A 19,480-nucleotide genomic window follows, 5' to 3' on the forward strand; every position below is an offset into this window, starting at 1 on the left:
AGTGCAAAACTATTTATTGGCTTGTTCGGAGGCATCACCACAAATGTTTTAGAATTAATATTTGATCATACTTTAAACATACAGTACACCAAGATTACTGCAAAAATGTGAACTGGCTACCCACTCTCACCATGCCTTCCTCTCTCTCTCTCTCTCTCTCTCTCTCTCTCTCTCTCTCTCTCAATTTTCAATTTCAATTCAATTCAAATCATTGAGCTTTATTGGCATGACTGTAGGTGTTACAATATTGCCAAAGCTGTAATTACATCAAAGATGCCATTCATATTAATAATAACAACAATCTCTCTTCCTCTCCCTCTCTCTCTCTCTCCCTCTCTCTCTCTCTCTCTCTCTCTCTCTCTCTCTCTCTCTCTCTCTCTCCTCTCTCCCAGGATGTTTTACGACGAGGAGCTGGAGAACTCGGAGCGCTTCTACAAAGGCCAGCCCCAGCTGCTGCAGCTGTGCTACGCCCTGTACAACATGCTGGTGGCCCACTCGGAGATGGTCTGCTACCTGGTCATCATCCTCAACCACATGATCTCGGCCTACGCGGCCACCCTGGTGCTGCCCATCCTCATCTTCCTCTGGGCCATGCTGTCCGTGCCGCGGCCCAGCAAGCGCTTCTGGATGACCGCCATCGTTTACACAGAGGTAGAGTAGCTGGACGAGTCCAAATGGACTGTTGTCGTGTCTTTCTCCTGTTCTTGAGCACTTCATCAGTCTCTTTCAGCCTCCACTCATTCACTCCACATTCAACACCATTCCTGTGTCTGTACTCTGTGCTGTGGTCACGTCTATCGCTAGTTCATGGATGTGTTTTTGTTTTCCAGGCCACCATTATAATCAAATACTTCTTCCAGTTTGGCTTCTTCCCGTTCAACCAACAACTGGCTATGCATAAGAACAGGCCCTTCCATCCTCCAAACATCATCGGCACGGAGAAGAAAGAAGGTTACGTGCACTACGACCTGGTCCAGCTTCTTGCCCTGTTCTTCCACCGCTCTATTCTGAAGGTACTCCTTGATTACGGCACACATGTTATTATTTATTAGTGTGCTTGCAAAAGCACACTATTGTTCTCCGTGCGTTTCATATACTACTTATTTATCTTAAGTCAAACTTTTGTCTCCCTATCTTGTCCTAGGGATTTAGAGCTAGAGACGCCGTTCCACCTCTCACGCGTCGGTCCTGATGCGAGGATGGTGGCTTGTATACAGCTTTTTGATACGCCTTGTCGTTCTCCCGTTATTCCAGTTTTTCCGGTCGATTTTTTCCCATAGGAATGAATGGAAAAGTGATTTTTGAGCGCTGATGCCCACACATTTTTCCACCTGTAGCCCAAACCGTAAGACATAAAGTCATGAAATTTGGTACGCTGATAGAAGAGACTACCCTGATTGACACCACCAGGTTTCATGCTCTCCGCTCTCACGCCCTAGCGCCACCAACTGGTCAAAGTTGGAAAACACGTTAATGCCCGTAACGTTTGATCCGTATGGCCGATTTTGATAAAACTTATACCGTTGGAATCCTCTGACTCAGCCGATTCCAACGCACCATGTGACGTAATTTTCCGCCATGATGGATTTTCCACCATTTTGAATTTTGTCCAAAATCAAAGTAAAGCGACTTTGGCCGCATAGTTCATCCGATCGTCATGAAACTTGGCACGCGTGATCTACAGACCAAGGCGGATCAAATGCCTTGATTTCGCCTTCATACGTCCAAGCGTTCGCCTGTGACGACCAATTAAATTCAGCGAGCGAAGCCACCAAACAGGAAGTGTGCCTATCTTGGCAATGCTGTGACGTATGAAAGCCATATTTGGTGGGATGACTTGAGACCCCATCCAAAGCACCCTCAATAAATTTGGTGTTATTTGGTCTGTCGATGGCTCTATAATTAGCAAAAACGTGTGTGTTTGTGAATGTATGCTATTATTCTGAATAGCTCATCTTAAATTGCTTAGGTCATGCAGAAATGACATTTCAGAGTGATTTAAGATACAATGTTGATATTTTAAAAAAAAAATCAAATCAAGGCCATTCTTGTAAAATATATTGGTGCAATTCTCACAGCACTATGGAGTTCTGCCATGTCCTGGCATACATTCCCTAGCGTATGATAGTAGCCTCACACCTTACAATTTATCATTGGATGTCGGAGATGGTCCGCAACGGTACAATGTGGACAGTTCTAGGATGGTCTGCTACAGAGTGTCTCATCCTGAGACTTGTTAGATCTAAGCAATGCCATGGCCCCTAAGGACAAGTACGGACTTACACGCTGTTAAATGTTGAGGGTGTTCATTTGGTATATATACTAGACAATTACACGATGTTTCATACTGACGGTGTGTTTTGGATGATTTGTATTGACCTGAGCATTCTGGGTGAACTTCACTCCCAACGTCGGCGAAATACCGGAAGTAGAGCGGTCGCCCTGTCTGCAGTGTGCTTGAGGCAAGGAGGATTTTAATTAGAATGTAATCGCAGTTACACTTTCAACATAAAGTGTGTATATTTAGACTTCAAATTTCGGAATTTGAGAGGTCTAGTTATGAGGGTAGGCTAAACTAACTGCAGTTCAAATAGTTGGTTTTAACTTTACCAAGGCTGTTTTAATACTGAATTGCAACTGCTGTTATGAAGACAGTTTGGAGCCTGGCAGACGTGAAGGCAGTGAAAGGTAATTAAATGCATGCCTGGGAAGCCAATGTTAACTGTAAATTTAATACGGACCGAGTGGTACGTTTTGCTGATGTCGTTTCGCAACTCATCGAGCTAGCAATTGCTGTCAAGCATCAGGCAGTGCATAGATAGATAATATTATGACACTTTTTTACAGTCAGTGAAGCACCGAGTGAAAGTCAACGTTTGCTTTATATCCAGTGACAGTGGTGCTGATGTCGTTTGAATAAGTACAGTAAACTTAGTCAGAAGATCTAAAAAATATTTGCAATTATTGCTAGCTATGGTCTATGTGCCATCAAGTTGAAGTAGGCTGGTCATGTCTAAAGCGTGATTATTTTCAATAACTACTCCTCCTGATTGATTGTCATTGACACCGTCAGCGTGATTATTTAGATATTAATTTAACATGACAACAAAGCGAGTCAAACTATAAATAGCCTACAAGTCTGTTTATTGAATGAAAGTATCGTTACTGTGCGTTCAGACCAAAACCGTCAAAAGCGTCAAAGTCGCTGGTGAAGCTCATAGCCCGACGCTCAACCCCGCTCAACCCAGTTCGGTGCATTCGGCGCCGAAAGCGTCAAAGCCATGACGTGAAACATTTTGAACAAACCACAAGCAGCAATCCTGCGAGTTTGACATTCTGATTAGTTGACGCCGAACCGTGTCATAGCTCATTACCATAAAGTTAACTGAGGCTCAACTTTTTTTTGACGCCCGTGAAGCTCATGAAGCCACGCTCACGCCCGGAACGCTTTTGAAGCCGGTAACGCCGACCCTCCATAGAAAATGAATGATTTCCGGCGCTCTTGACGCTTTTGACGGTCTTGGTGTGAACACACAGTTATGATTCCCATGCCTCAGAGCCTTAGCGCTCTGGCTAGCGCGGTAGGCAGGCGAGCGTAGTCAACGTTCCCGTGCTGTGGGCGGAAGAGAGGACACAATTCGCAGTGAACGACATAGTGAGATTGTTAGTTGATATTAGTAGGCTAATTGTTAATTGCTTAACGTTGCCTACATTTAGCTATGGGGAAGGAAAGGTGATATTGCAGCCTGGCGATATTGTAAGCTATTTGTCTATTTCATTTGCTTTTGGCAGCTAAATGGAACGTTATGGAAAATGCCAACATCGAACAACCAAACTCAGGCGAACAGCTTCTTATTGCGAGTGAAAACCATAGACATGGTGAAAACTAAATGGCATTGTATAGCATTAGTTTTTGGCATGGGAACATTTAGACTGTCTTTCAATTCATTGGCTAGATGATACAAAGATGTTTCAAGAAGTTAGTGAGGAGCAGGAGAGAGAGAGACTGATGCTGCGGTGGTCTGCGTGATTGAGGTCAGTAAAGGTCTATGAACGATGTTAAAGATGATTAAACGTTGCAAATGTCACATAAGCCGAATGGGAACCGGGGGAAAAGTTTCAAAACGTTGTGGCCGCTGAACTTGGCTTTTGCAACAGGCTTTTGGCTGAGTTCGTTTTATTTTGTATGATGGTTGTGTCAGAATCAGAAATGTCACCTTATCGCAAAGTGTGTAGCCTAATTAGATTAGCCAACAGTGTAGGCTACTATAGGCTGTGTAGACAACATGCACAGCAATATGTGTAGCCTATGTAGAGACAACATGCACAGCATTCAACTCAGTTGATTGGCATAGGCTAATAACAATGAAAAGGCGAAAAGAAAGTAATCTCCATATTTATATGCATGTTATCAAAGTTGGATAAAAACACAAAACAAATAGTGATGATCCATGTGTAGGCTATAGGCCTAATGCATCTCAAACTCAACCCAGGCATTCCCGACCCCTCCTAAGGAATTGTCTTATTCATGCCCTTTATGCCCTTATTTCATATAATTCTGGCCAACTTGTTGCTCTTACTGTGTAGGCTTAGCCTAAAACCTACATTAAATAGTCGGGATGTAAAAAACAGGCATAGGCTACCGTATGCATTTATTTTAGTAATAGTAGGCCTACCCCATTCCCAACATCATCTAGAAATGTTGGTTCTGATAAATGTTTGTAGGAACGATGAAAAAAACGATGTAGGAACGATTTTTTTTTTTTTTTGCGCGAGCGAAATGGTAAACTTTTAAGAAATCATCATCCACATCATAGTATGATGCTGTGTGGGGTTATGGACTTGACAGTTTTGCATGGAATTGCCCATACAGTATATACATACAGTATACATATTTAAGCAATATAGCACGAGTGGGAGTGGGTTGTTGCTAGATATTCCCACGGGTGTTGTTCGGCCGTAGCCTCGAGGCCCGAGGCCGAGTGGCGCAGGCAACTACATCCGTGGGAATATCCAGCAACAACCCACGATCACAAGTGCTATATTGCTTTTATACAACAATTCTACCACTTGTTTTTTGCGCTAATTTCCCATTATAATGTAAATCGCTAAAACTGTCTTGTTTGTAGAACTAACTTCTCTCCGCCACAAAGTTCTATTACTTGCAGGACAAACTGCCGTTACTAGTTCTAAATGGATGGTTGCTATGGCCAAAGGCCAGTCGTTAGTTCTAAAAGCACGTTGCTATGGCCAAAAGCCAGTCGTTAGTTCTATCTCTCCCGTTGTCAAGCAATGCAGAATATAGCCTAATAAACGTTAGCTCGCATTGCGTCTGGTTAGGACATGCTTTTAGCTTTGAAACATCACTATTTTACTTAGCCTACATGCCATCCAACTAGCTAATATCCACCTCCGTCATATTCTATGTTCTGAGTATCTGTATTTCAGCTTGGATGCAATGTGACATAGTAGGGTGGCTAAGCGCAAAAATCGATCACTTTGCGATAAAAGCATGAAATTTGGTACGAAGGCTCACAAAGGGGGTCTGATCAGATTTAGGACCGTAGGCGCTCAAAATCTGACCCCTGGGGGTCATGGCGGCCATTTTTCAAAATGGCCGCCAAATATGGATTTTGTAATGGGAAAATGGATTAAAAGCTGCCAAAACTTTAAATACAATAACACATTTCACCATGATGCATATTAATATGAGCACACTTTCACATAGAAGGCCTTTTTAAACTTTAAAATATAAGATACGTTTTAAAAAAAAATAAAAATGGCCACCAAATATGGCGTTTTTTTGTTGTTTTTTTGTTTTAGTTTTTTCTCTTTTTTTGTCTTTTTAATGTAGGCCTGCATAACAAGAAACAGAACAAAGAACCAGTAGTTCTGGAGCTGCAGCTGAGCTTTGAATAGTTACATAATTTAATTAATAACATAACATATAAGATTCCATGCTGAATTCAATGACCACTTTTGTCTCGGTCAAGAAGCAAAGAAATTAACACAGCTTTACACTCTCTGATATTCTCACTCACAGAAACATAAAGCAGTACACTGCAGTGATGCTGCTCTGTATTTGCATTGTTTAATACAACTTTTTGTACATTTGCAGGCAATAAGTAGCCTGGCAAGCCAAACTATACAGAAATGTATAGTCTGGGGTCGAACCATTCACAGACCTGAAGCCTGTGGGTGGGATGAACAGTTGTCTTTCAAACTGCCTCTGCACATAATAGGCCAGCATTTGTGACCAATCGTAGCCGGTCGGCAAAACGGCAAATACTGTACATCCTTCTTTAAAACTAATGACTTTCTGCTCAACCTTCAAAGAAAAGCCTAACTCTTCCAAAGCCTATTCAAACGAGCGTGCTTCATTAGCCTCATCCATATTATGTTTTTCTCTATGGTTGTGCAACATGGTCTCACACCCAACTAGTCGAACGAGGACGCAAGGGGACCCCTGGCGTCAATATCGGAAGCCGAAGGCGGGCTCAAGACTCCATACACAGATAGAGCGTTCTGATTGGCTAGGCTGGTCTGGAGCCTAGTGCAGGCTTGGCCTCAACGGTGCGACCCTAGACCATCCCGCTAGGCCAAAATAATTTTGCCCGCTAGGGTGCATCTAGATTTCTAGGCTAGGCAATAAGTTCATAGCAGGCTTTAGATGGTTCAGCAAGTGAGGTCCAGTGTGGTTCAAAACTGCCATTCTTTTTTTTGACCCTCCCCCTCATTAACTTAAAAAGCAGGGCCACAAACACTGATCCTGGTGCGTCACATAACAATGAACGGTTCTCTATCAGTCAAACTACTCAGCGTTAATCAATGGGAATACACTCCTTGACCACATGATCACCACTGAAGTCCTCCAATAAGTCCTGTTAAGGTTCCATTGGCATGAAATGGCTCGGCTAAATATTAGACGGCACAGCCAATAGCAAACACATTTCATTCCTCAGCGACGTCTATTGCCACTGGTCCGAGAGCAGAAGAATAGGATTTAAAACAACTAACGGAAGACAGAAGAATAAACATCTTCTCTGAAAATAATGAATAAAATCACAAAATAGTAAGTATGTCCGAGGCCGCCCAAATGAAGTGTCCAGGAGTGTGGGCTGTTCATCCCCACCCTGGACCCACATTCCATTTGCATGTTTTCATGTTTCCATTTGCAGCGCTCTTGGGGGAAACCCTATTCAGCGCAATCACCTGTCCAGGGTTTTGGGCCTTTCTCTGCCCTACACGGGGCTGAGGGAATGACTTACCTGACCGAGGTGGAGGAGGCGCTGCCGGCCTACCTCGACCCCATCAGCACGTATCCCAAATTGCATTCAAGATGCTGAGGCTGCAGCGCATTGTTCAGAGCGTGCAGCAGGGGGACTGGATGGCCACAATAGTTGTAAATAGTAAAGGATGCACATTTCCACGTTCCGATTCACCCTTCACCCTCGGCACAGGAAGTATCTTCGCTTTGAGTTCAAGGGCAGAGTTTGGGACTTCTCTGTCTTATGTTTCGGGCTAGCGCTATCACCCCGCACCTTCACCAAAGTCATTCAGGAAGCGTTAGTCCCTCAGACGGGGTGTGATAGCATATAAAATTACCTTGATGACTGGGGTCTGTTGGTAGGCTCCAGGCCCCTCCTTCCATTCCATGCACACCCTATCAGGGACAGGAACAAACGTATTCAAGTGGACGAGAGATGCTGGAGGGCTCTCTGGCGCGTCCCCAAGAACCTCTCCATTGGGGAGGGTATCTCACAGGCATGTGGTGACTACGGATGTCTCCCTCCTAGGTCGGGGAGCGGTGTGCGAGGGGCAAGCAGACCAAGGGACATGGAGCAAGCAGCTGCAGCGGCCACACATAAATGGGCTGGAACTTTTAACAGTGCATCTAGCTCTCAAGCACTTTCGCCGGCTAATCATAGGGCGTGATGTATTGGTGAGGTCAGACAATACACCGATGGTAGCCTATATGAATCGCCAAGGCACTGCAGCAGCATTTTCTCCCGCAGCTATGTGGTTTGGCAAAAAGCTGGCTGTTATGGGCGAGGTGTCACCTCTCAGTCCATGCAGTTCATGTTCCGGGAGAACAGAACAGGGCAGCAGATATGCTCACAAGAGGCCCCCAATCACTAGCCTGGCATCGCCTTCCAACGTACTTCCCCTCAATTTTCATTTCCCATCAGTAAGTCGTCTGGGTCTTCACCCACAGGTGGTGTAGGGGGTGTGGCCGAGCTCGGAAAAGCTCATGTTGATCTCTATGCCTTGCGTGAGATGATACACTGTGTGAAGTGGTTTTCCCTGACCGAGATGCTCTGCTTTTAAGGATTTGAATGAAAGCTCAGATTGTCCTCTTTAGAATGATACCTAACATTATAAAATCAGTCTTTAACAAAGGCCAATAGCGAGATAGACACCTGCATCAAACATTTATTTTTTTTCCAATGGGTTGGGTAACTATAACAGCTGATAACACTAATTTAGCTGTGACTCCAGAAGGGTTATTATTATCATAAAAAAAACTGACATGTATCTTTTCAAAAAGTATAAGCAACCTTTGCCACCTTCAGTGGTAGGCTACCGACATCTCATCTGGCCCATGGACTAATTATGACATGAAATCCATATTTGGTGGCCATTTTGAATTTTTTTAACATTATCTTATATTTTAAAGTTTAAAGACCTTCTATGTGAAAGTGTGCTCATATTTACATATATTATGGTGAAATGTGTTATTGAATTTTATGCTTCTGGCAGCTTTTAATCCATTTTCCCATTATGAAATCCATATTTGGCGGCCATTTTGGAAAATGGCTGCCATGACCCCCAGGGGTCAAATTTTGAGCGCCTACGGTCCTAAATCTGATCAGACCCCCTTTGTGAGCCTTCGTACCAAATTTCATGCTTTTATCGCAAAGTGATCGATTCTGGTGAAAATCTGCGCTTAGCCGCCCCACTAACAGTTCGTTTTACACTTGACAATTTGACATTGTATCGCGGAGTGATTTATTATTAGCTGTGAAAAGTCAGAGTGGATTATCGTGGGATATTTCAACTCATGGAACGTCTCTCGGCCAATCAGAAACAAAGAAACAGCTTCATAGAACCCAATTGTTGTATAATAAGATTTGACACATTGCAGTTTTTTAATGCTGGGGTTATTTATAAATCAAAGAATTGTGGGTAGATGTGGGTGAACTGTGCAACATGCAGTTTGTGGACAAGAGGCAGACGTAACAGACAGATATTTGTGTTTGAAGGGGTGGTGTGTCTGTGTGTGTGTAAGTGTGTGTGTGTGTGTGTGTGTGTGTGTGTGTGTGTGTGTGTGTGTGTGTGTGTGTGTGTGTGTGTTTATGTGAAAGTCTTCGTTGCTAGTCAACTCAGCGACATGCAGTTTGTGGACAAGAGGCAGATGTAACGGACTGACGTTTCTGTTTGAAAGAGTTGTTTGTGTGTGTGTGTGTGTGTGTGTGTGTGTGTGTCTTTGTTGCCGGTGTACAGTATTTCTGAATATGAATGCTGTCTGGACAGGAAATGGCATAGCTTTTATCACATGCAACCAATCCAAAATCGATTTCATATTCAGAAACGTTAACCAGTAACAGCCTGGTTGCTTTGACTTATCAAAACCAAATTTTATCCTATTACATCATTTGAACAGGTGAGTCGTCCTGTTTATTTTACCATCCATTTGAGGCTATAACACATTGCAACTTATTTAACAGTGAGTAAACTGCGGATGTTCCCGCATAACAGGATAGCTATACTCCTAACATTACTCGTATTTGTTCTAGAAACATGCCTAGTTCTAGCCTGGATGCCAGACCGAAGTTTAGCCCCGCCTCCATTCTTTTTCGGCAGGGAACTTCGGTCTGGCACTGCTCCGTTCAGCTGCTACTATTCGAGATACACTTCGGCTCGGACCAATCACATTTCACAGGGCGGGCTTCACGTGATGATTGACATATGAACAGCAGTGACGTTCACGGCTGCATGCGTCCTCGTTCAACGAGTTGGTAGTGAGACCATGTTCGCTTAGGTTGATTTTGATTGCAACAGAAACGCTATGGCTATGAATGCATAATTTGTTCATGCAGTTTGGCCTTTCGTTTATCTTAGCTATTGAAACGGAGGTTTTATCACGGATTCGCACAACTATTTCTGAACACTTAGACCAACGAGGATGTGTGGGAAAACTTCAGTTTCACTTTCACCCAGTTAAAACAGCATGTTTGGGTGATGTTGTTCCCGTTTGTTTAAAAATGTCTGTTTGCTCGTTGGGTTAACGACACACTTCCCCAGCTGTTCATTGCATACAGTTTGAAGGAATTATTTTTAAAAACGAAGGAGGATGTTTTCCATAGCCTACCCTGCTACATATTTCTGTCTTAGATTTCGCAGATACTGACAGCCAATAACTTGTTCTGTTTGGTTTGGTCTATCCAATGAGTGCAGAGCTATCCCCCCCGCACTGTATCGGTTGAATCACGCCCCATAATCGCAGCTGAATGGAGCAGTTTCAGACTCATATTCTGATAAGAATTGAGTATGACGTCGTCAGGCTAGCCTAGTTCCTTAGGCTCCCTCCTTCCTTCAGTGGTTACGTGTTTCATGCTAGCTACACGTGAACAACTCATACTTAATTCAACACAAGGTCTACAGACCTTAGAGGTGTACATTTCATTTTCATACATCAAAGCGTTCGCCCGTGACAGCCAATCAAATTCGATGGTGAAGCGTCCAAACAGGAAGTGAGGTCAAATCTCGGAAACGCTGTGAGGTATCGAGACCATATTTGGCGGGATGATTTTGGACACCATCCAAAGTAGCCTCAGTAAATGTGTTGTAATTTGGCCACTAGGGGGCGCCGCAATTAGCAAAAATGCATTTTGGCTCATATCTCTTTACGTCTTTGGGATGACATCTACATTTTTACATTGGAGGTGCTCTGGGACATACCACTGATAAACCTAGGCAACTCGTCAGGTCAGTGTAAGAATTCGGCAATCGAGGGCAACGTCGCCAAACTCGAAGCAGCTTCGCGTCTTGGCCAAACTTTGGCGCTTTGACCTGAGGGCGAGCTGTCGCGTATCCTGCCGGGGCGCTCTCGCGGCGCGTCGGAGCAAGCACACTTCGCACTTTCCCACCGGGAAATGCTTCTAGTTTATTTGGCTGATGTTATCATCCAAAGCAACTCACAGAGAGCAACTGGCAGCCAGGAATAGTCGAAGTGGAAGTGATGGTCTGCACACTGCAATAGCTCCAAAAAATAGTATTTTTATTATTTAAAAGGCAACGTTTCGATCAACAGATCTTCGTCAGGCAAAATAGGAACTGGCATAGGAGGCCTATATATCACATGACCAATAGGCCTAGTAATCAAGCACCTGTCAAAAAACAGGCGGGGTGCACCCATGAGTGGCAATCAGTGCAGACATGCACTAGGCCCAAATCTTATTACAAAACATTGTGCAAAATGCAAAACATCAGTGCAAACATTTTATGCACAAAAGCATGACAAAGCAATACATACATAAAATCACAATACATATTTAAAAATTGTGAATGTATAGGAATGTTGGCTGTCATATGGAAGACTTAAGGTGAAAAAGTCACAAAAAAGGTTTAAGGTCAAAGTACATGTTTAAACTAGAGATGCTCCGATCAGCTTTTTTGGGGCCGATCACCGATCACCGATCACCAAAATCATGATCTGCCGATTGCCGATCACTGCCGATCACAGAATAGCAGGCGAATGGAAATCTTTTATCTATAATTTAGCAGAGTTTACACTATTTGTAGAAATTAAACTAACTATGAATTAACTGTAAAAAAAACAGTAGAAATAGGCTACAGTCAATATCTTGAAGAACCACCAAGTGTTTATTTCTTTGTATTTAGAAAATGAGAACTTAAGGCTGTAGACCATTCTACCCATAAGGCAGAGTAACAAAATTATTCCAAACAAAGACCGGTCAGGCAGACCAACACACATTAGATCATCGGATAGGAAGTTACACTTAGGCATACTTTGTACTTTGAAATTGTAGCCTCTAAATACATTTTATACAACTACATTTAATAATTGGCAGTAAAATGTAAAATGTAAAAACCAAAACTGCCTACTGCCACAAAGTATAAAACTATGACATTTTTTTTATCATCATTATGAACGTCTGATGTAGTTGAGGAACCAAAAATAAAATAATGTAAGCTACTGTAAGCCAATGAAATCCTTCATTTAAAAAAAAAACTGAATTAGGTCACATCTAGGCCCAGTCTACTTGTAAAATGTAACCTTTTTTAATCTATTAAAATAAACAATTTTCCATAACATGTTTCAAACCAAAACTTGCTAGGCCTCGGCCTACTAATACAGAGGACAAAACCCTTCAGGCGTCAATCATTAAAGGCAAGTTTCTTTTGATGACTATGAGCATCTCCGCATTTTTTGATGTCAGCCGGTTTCTTTTGTCATCAATAACGCTTGCAGCTGTGCTGAATAGTCGTTCACTATCAACACTTGTGCATGGTGAACAAAGATATGCTCTAGCTGCCTGTGCAAGTGTGGGGAAGCGGCCCTTATTCGCCTGCCAATAAGCAAGTGGCTGTCCACTGCGTGGCATTACGGGCTCTGCTAGATATTGGTTGACCTGCGAGACGATCATGACCTCCTCATCAGTTTGTCCTGCATCCTCCTCCACCAGTTCATCAAACATTGCCTGTAAAGAGCAAGCTGACGGGGTTTTGTCTGTTGACCTGCTGGAACCAGGCACCTCCACACTGCTTGTACTTGGCAGTTGAGTGCAGCCATGGGCTGCAAGGACGTCCCGAAACATATCATGCACAGTTGGTTTGAGTGCCTCTGGAAAGTATCTGTCTTTGTACCTGAAATAGATGTAAAAAATGAAAAACTATGTGAAATCAATTATACTGACATGCCATGCAGGCCACAAACATCTATTTGTGTCAGGTTACATAGTCTAACCAAATGAAATACTTCCAACTATGACAAAAAAAAACAGGCCTATATATATTTTTTAGATTACTGTAAGCTGTCCTTCAAATGAGGCAGAAGAAAAGCATAATTACCTATTACAGTAGGCTATAGCTAAAACAAAGAGATGAGAGACAGGAGAAGGCTAATGATAAATTATAAGTTTCTCTTACCTTGGATCTAGCATCGTCGCTATTGCATATAGCTTCTGTGTATCAATGTCGGCAAATCTTTTTTTGACAGCTTCCAATAGTACTGCTTTTGACGTTTTCACGCCATGGTCAGACTCCACCGTTTTCTCCAGGAGTCGTGTGAGAGCTCTCACACACGGAATCACATCCGCAGCGGACGCAGTTGATGAGCTAATTTGTTGTGTGAGCTCTTCAAACGGGGCGAGGATGGAGATCATATTTTCAATCAGTTTCCACTGGTGAATTGCGAACGTGCATGGCAACTCGTGCTCTGCTGCATAGGCTGCAAGCGCCAGTTTCTGTTCCAATAAACTTTGGAGCATGTACAATGTACTGTTCCATCGTGTGGACACATCCTGTTGGAGTTTTTTAATCGGCTGGCCGAGGGTCTTCTGAACATTTTCCAGCCGGGTGTATGCTAATGGCGAATGTTTAAAGTGCCCAACAATGCGTCTCCCAGAGGCTGTAATATCCGAGATAGATCGTTGGGACAATATCCCCTCATGCACAGCAAGCTGGAGAGTGTGTGCCATACACGGCAGGCCAGGGAAGTCTGCGTCCCGCATTGCTTTCTGCATGTTTTTGGCGTTGTCGGTTAAAATTGCGTGTATTTTGTCTCGTTGGATTCCCCATGTCTGAAACATGCCGTTAAATGCATTCACCAAAGCCTCCGCAGTATGTGTCCCCGTGAAATCCTGACAATGTAGCACAATGTTGTGTCTTTGGAAGTCTGAGTTAATAAAGTGCCCCGTTAAGCTTAACAGTGACATTGGACAGGCGTCTGCACTCCAAATATCGCTTGTGAAGCTGATATGTGCACTATCCTTCAGAAGTTTGTCAATGTGTGTGTTCACTGTTTGGTACAGCGCGGGGAGACACACATCAGTGAGGTATTTCCTGCCTGGAGGGTCGTATTTTGGATCAAGGCAGGTCACCAGGCGACGGAACCCTTTATTCTCAACAACGGAAAGAGGCTGTTCGTCGAGGCAAACGAATTCCATTAATTTTGACGTTACGTCTTTCCATCTCTTACTATCCCTGCTGTATGGTTCACGTCGTTTAAATGTTTCACTCACAGTCGGCTGGTTTAGGGATGGGGGTGGTGTTGGCGTCGGCTTGTTCAGTCTCTCATACTCTGAATATTCAGTTGAATGGCGTGTTCTAAGGTGCCTAATCATGTTAGTTGTGTTGAAATGCCGTATGTGGCTTCCACCTCGAGGTATTTCAACAAGACAAACATTACAAATGGCTAATTTAACGTCTTTGTCGGACACTTTGAAAAAATTCCACACGGGAGAGGAACTCATTATTGCCACTGGCAAGTTGCGCTATGCCGTTGTGTCAGTGGGCCGCGCATGCAGGTGTAAGGTGGCGCTATTAATTTACGTCACGTGATCGGCTGTTTTGATCGGCACTTTTGGGGTTCGCCGATCAAGCCATTTTTAGCTAATATCGGCCGATCATGATCGGCGGCCGATCGATCGGAGCATCTCTAGTTTAAACCCTTTGGAGAAATGGTGTCTAGAGTATATGAAAAGCTTCTCTCCTGAGGAGGAGATTATCAATATCTCCCCCTCGTCTGGGGATAGAGACCTGTTCAATCCCAATATATTTGAGGGTGGATAAGTTATGCTTTAATGCATTGAAATGAACTGCCACTGGATTTTTTTCATCATTTAAGCGTATATTGCTCCTGTGCTCCGCAATTCGTGTTTTTAAGCAGCGCTTTGTTTTTCCAATATATGCAAGTCCACAAGGGCATTTAATCATATAGATTACATTTTTGGTGTTGCATGTTATGACACCTTTTATCGGTATAGATTTACCGGTGTGTGGATGGTTATACGTTTTGCACTTGTATGTAAAGTTGCATTGTGCGCAATGTGCGCACCTGTAATTACCATTGAGAACCGGTGGGAAAAAATGTGTGGTTGGACTAGCTTGTGGTTGGTCTGCTCTTACAAGGATGTCGCGTAGATTAGGTGAACGCTTATAAACAAACCTTGGGGGTTGTCTAAAAGAGTTGGGGGTTGTCTGGCACCTGCTTAAGAAAATCTGTGGATGTGCGCACCCGTCTCTCTAAATAAGCCAGGAATAGTCCACATAACGCTCTGGCTATTGCATTCTAGCTCAGTTCCACGGCCATTAAACACCACAACCGGCCCATTTTAGCATATTGGTCAATGCTTTTCAAATGATTATATTTTTCAAAGGTTGATGGTCAGCACACATTATTATTGGGTCTTTGTTGTTACTTGCTATTGCAATACACTTTTGACTTTGAGTTTGCCCCTGTCAAACATACTATATTAGGTAAATGACTTTGCCTATATGACAGATGTATTGTAAATACTGTTTACTGTATACTGACACATGATAATAACAATAACCAATAACAGCTGCCAGGTGTGACTATCTCCTGTGCTGTATCCTCAGTGTCATGGACTGTGGGACGACGACGGCCCCAGACCGTCTCCAGAGAAGGACACCACCCTTCATCGGGACGAGTCCGAGGACGAGGAGAAGGCCGTGTCCATGCACTCGTCGCAGGACAGGAAGGGCTTCGTCCCCTCCATGAGGTCCATCAACTTCGGGACGTCCGTCGACTCGGTGCATGTGCAGATGCAGGTGCAGGTGCGCACGGCGGAGCAGCGCACCTATCAGAGGAGGCGGAGGAGCTCCGGCGGAACCTCGCACCTCTCCAGACACTCCTCCCTGCGCTCCAAGAGAGGTGAGGGTCACAGGTCAGAGGTCAGAGGTCATGGCCTGGACCAAGTGAGCTTAGACGCGTGGCAGTCTATGGTGGCAGCACTGGATTCTCTGAGCCAATAGATTCCCAGTGTTTCTCCCAGGACCCCTCCGTTTTGTGTGTGTGTGAATGTGTGAGTGTGTGTGTGTGTGTGTGTGTAGGTGTGTGTGTGTGTGTGTGTGTGTGTGTGTGTGTGTGTGTGTGTGTGTGTGTGTGTGTGTGTGTGTGTGTGTATGTGTGTGAGTGTGTGACGTGTGTGTGTGTATTTTCCATCTCAAATAATCCACAGTACATATCATTGAGCTCATGAAAAACAATGTCATTATATTGACTTTAATCAGGGTGTTATGGAAGATATTCAGGGCACGGATGCTCCGCAACAAGAATCTGTTGAAATGCTGTTCAAACAGATGATGTGATGGCGCTGCTGACTCAAATGGTCTAATTGTGTATGTGCTTACAGGTGACCATCGGATGAAGTGTGTGTGGTATATTATGACAGGTGTGTGGGATGTGACACGTGTGTACGTTTACAGGTAGCACCAGCACACGCAACAGCAGCAAGAAGGATGGGAGCGAGCCTGAGGTCCACCAGAAAAGCCGCAAGGAGATGATTATCGAGAAGATCCGGGAACAGCTCATCAAAGCCAGGGTGTTCACCGTCAAGAGGTGAGTTTGTCTGTGTTATTTTATAAAATCATGTCGGCCTATATAAAAAAAAAACACTCTTTCATCTTTGCATTGTCACTTGCTGTCCTATTAATGGAGATAAATGGAGTCTCACTCTTGTATGAACATTCTGCAGAGCTTTGGAGATCTACCTCCCCATTCGCCAGTTCTTCTACAACCTGGTCCACCCTGATTACAGTGCCGTGACGGACGTCTATGTGATGATGTTCTTGGCCGACACGGTGGACTTCATCATCATTGTCTTCGGCTTCACAGCTTTTGGAGTGAGGGATTTCATATTTTTCATGGATTATAGGACAGCATTTGATACTGTAGTTTTGGGTGTATATTGAAAATGTCCATACATTTAATAATCTACAAATGTGGTATGTTATGTGTGCATTGTTTGAACTTTTTTGTGTTATATCTGGCTGTCAATAGCTCACTGATGTGGTGGATATGAAAATTAGATATCTTGTTGAAGGTTATGAACTTTTGGTTTACCAGTGGTTCTCTTTCAATTAATGTCACCTTTGTTGAAAAGGATTCATGGTTGATAGCAGGGGCTCAATTGGGATTTCGTATGTGGAGAGGATATACTGTAGAATGCCCCTGCAAAGTATGTTCAGAAGTATATATGTCATGTCCTCCAGAGAAACGTTTCTTCCCCTGACGTCTCCTGCCTTCCACAGAAACACACGGGTGGCGCTGACATTGCCTCGTCGCTGTCGGAGGATCAGGTCCCAGGTGCTTTCTTGGTCATGGTCCTGATCCAGTTTGGCTCCATGGTGGTGGACCGGGCCCTCTACCTCAAGAAGACTGTGGTGGGCAAAGTAATATTCCAGGTGATCCTGGTGTTCGGAATCCACTTCTGGATGTTCTTCATCCTTCCTGGAGTAACGGAAAGGTATTTCTGGCAATCCAGTCAAGTTACACACCCCAGTCCTACGATTCACCATAGTCACTGACTGTTACTGGTTACACACCCATAGTTTGTCTAGTAGCTGGGGAAAGATGATCACCATAATTACAAGGATTATCCCACAGTTGTAACATCTGTTGTAAGGACATACAGTAATGTAATATGTGTTGTGTGCTGTGTAGCAGTGCGCCAATGTTATTTAGTCGTTAGCCTCTCCATTGATCATGTCTGTGTTTTGTCCTCCAGGCGGTTCGGTGACAATAGGGTGGCCCAGGTATGGTACTTTGTGAAGTGCATTTACTTTGGCCTGTCAGCCTATCAGATCCGCTGTGGATACCCCACACGAGTGCTGGGCAACTTCCTCACCAAGAGCTACAACTATGTGAACCTCTTCCTCTTCCAAGGGTGAGTCTGTGTGGCCAGCAGAAGTCTTAAGGACGTACTGTATTACTCACAGCAATTAATCATTTCTCCATATGAGAAGGCATATCCCGCTCTTGTTTGCATCTTTCATGGATTTTATAGGTTGAGTATTTAATGTCCCCAGAGGGAATAATAGCAGTAGCCGTTAGCTTCAAGTTGTCACACAGCTTAAAATGGTGTATGTTTTTCAATATAGGCAATAGCTTTTGTCTGTATGAGGTTTCATTACTGTAAGCTTCTGTTATCAGTACTATAAACAATGTGGCAGTAGTGTTCTCTGTTCATTTGACTGGCCACATTTGCATTCATCCACCTTGACTGTACCCAAAACAACTCATGTTGCTCCTCAGATTCCGGTTGATTCCGTTCCTGACGGAGCTGCGTGCAGTCATGGACTGGGTGTGGACAGACACCACCCTCAGCCTGTCCAGTTGGATCTGTGTGGAGGACATCTATGCCCACATATTTGTGCTCAAGTGCTGGAGAGAGTCGGAAAAGGTGAGCACACAAACCGACCTTATCCGCTCAGCACAATGCATTTCAAGTGTAGAAATGTTAGTGTTTATGTTGATGGTATTAGCCAGATGCCTTTGTCCAGAGCGAAAATGCAGCATTTTTTTGTGGTGTGTGTATGTGTGTGTGTGTGTGTGTGTGTGTGTGTGTGTGTGTGTGTGTGTGTGTGTGTGTGTGTGTGTGTGTGTGTGTCTATGTGTGGGTTTGTTTGTAATCGTATGTGTAATGTAATTGTGTGTGTATATGTTTGTTTGTAATTGTGTGTGTGCGTGTGTGTGTGTGTGTGTGTGTGTGTGTGTGTGTGTGTGTGTGTGTGTGTGTGTGTGTGTGTGTGTGTGTGTGTTTTTAATTGTGTGTGTGTGTGTGTGTGTGTGTCCTGCAGCGTTACCCTCAGCCGCGGGGCCAGAAGAAGAAGAAGGTGGTGAAGTACGGCATGGGGGGCATGATCGTCATGCTGCTCATCTGCATCGTCTGGTTCCCGCTGCTCTTCATGTCCCTGGTCAAGTCTGTGGCCGGCGTGGTCAACAAGCCCCTGGACGTGTCCGTCAAGCTCCAGCTGGGAGGATTTGAGGTGCTACGTTTATATCAACTGTGTTTTTGAGCTTATTGAAATGCCTAAAGGTTTTAATTTGTTTGTCTGTTTTATTTCCTATTCGTTTGAATGAGTAAACGCACACCTTGTGAGGTGCTCACGGCGGTAAAGGTTAGATATAAACAGAAGTGTCGTGGCACACTCGGAACTTAAAGATTTTTTATTCCAACGTTTCGGCTTATGCCTTCATCAGGGTCATTTATGACATTTATGACATTTATGACATTTATGACCCTGATGAAGGCGTAAGCCGAAACGTTGGAATAAAAAATCTTTAAGTTCCGAGTGTGCCACGACACTTCTGTTTATCTGTTTTATTTCCTGACATAGTATCAGGACACAAACTTTGTTTGTTATTATTGAGGGAATAGAATAGCCTTAATGATCAGTGCTTTTGTATCACTATCATTTTATCTAAATA

General features: G+C 43.8%; 1 protein-coding gene across 1 annotated transcript in view; it reads left to right on the forward strand.

Annotated features, from left to right (window-relative positions):
• LOC134098617 (piezo-type mechanosensitive ion channel component 2) overlaps nucleotides 1–19,480 on the forward strand; it is a 77,277-nt gene that overhangs the window by 53,629 nt on the left and 4,168 nt on the right. The window contains exons 39-47 of the mRNA XM_062551660.1: nucleotides 393–651; nucleotides 831–1,013; nucleotides 15,628–15,922; nucleotides 16,477–16,609; nucleotides 16,746–16,893; nucleotides 17,302–17,516; nucleotides 17,778–17,936; nucleotides 18,305–18,452; nucleotides 18,850–19,038. Of these exons, the coding sequence (XP_062407644.1) occupies nucleotides 393–651; nucleotides 831–1,013; nucleotides 15,628–15,922; nucleotides 16,477–16,609; nucleotides 16,746–16,893; nucleotides 17,302–17,516; nucleotides 17,778–17,936; nucleotides 18,305–18,452; nucleotides 18,850–19,038 (1,729 nt within the window). The remainder of the gene's footprint in view (nucleotides 1–392; nucleotides 652–830; nucleotides 1,014–15,627; nucleotides 15,923–16,476; nucleotides 16,610–16,745; nucleotides 16,894–17,301; nucleotides 17,517–17,777; nucleotides 17,937–18,304; nucleotides 18,453–18,849; nucleotides 19,039–19,480) is intronic.

Source organism: Sardina pilchardus, chromosome 2, assembly GCF_963854185.1.
Source record: "Sardina pilchardus chromosome 2, fSarPil1.1, whole genome shotgun sequence".
Taxonomy (NCBI): Eukaryota; Metazoa; Chordata; class Actinopteri; order Clupeiformes; family Clupeidae; genus Sardina; species Sardina pilchardus.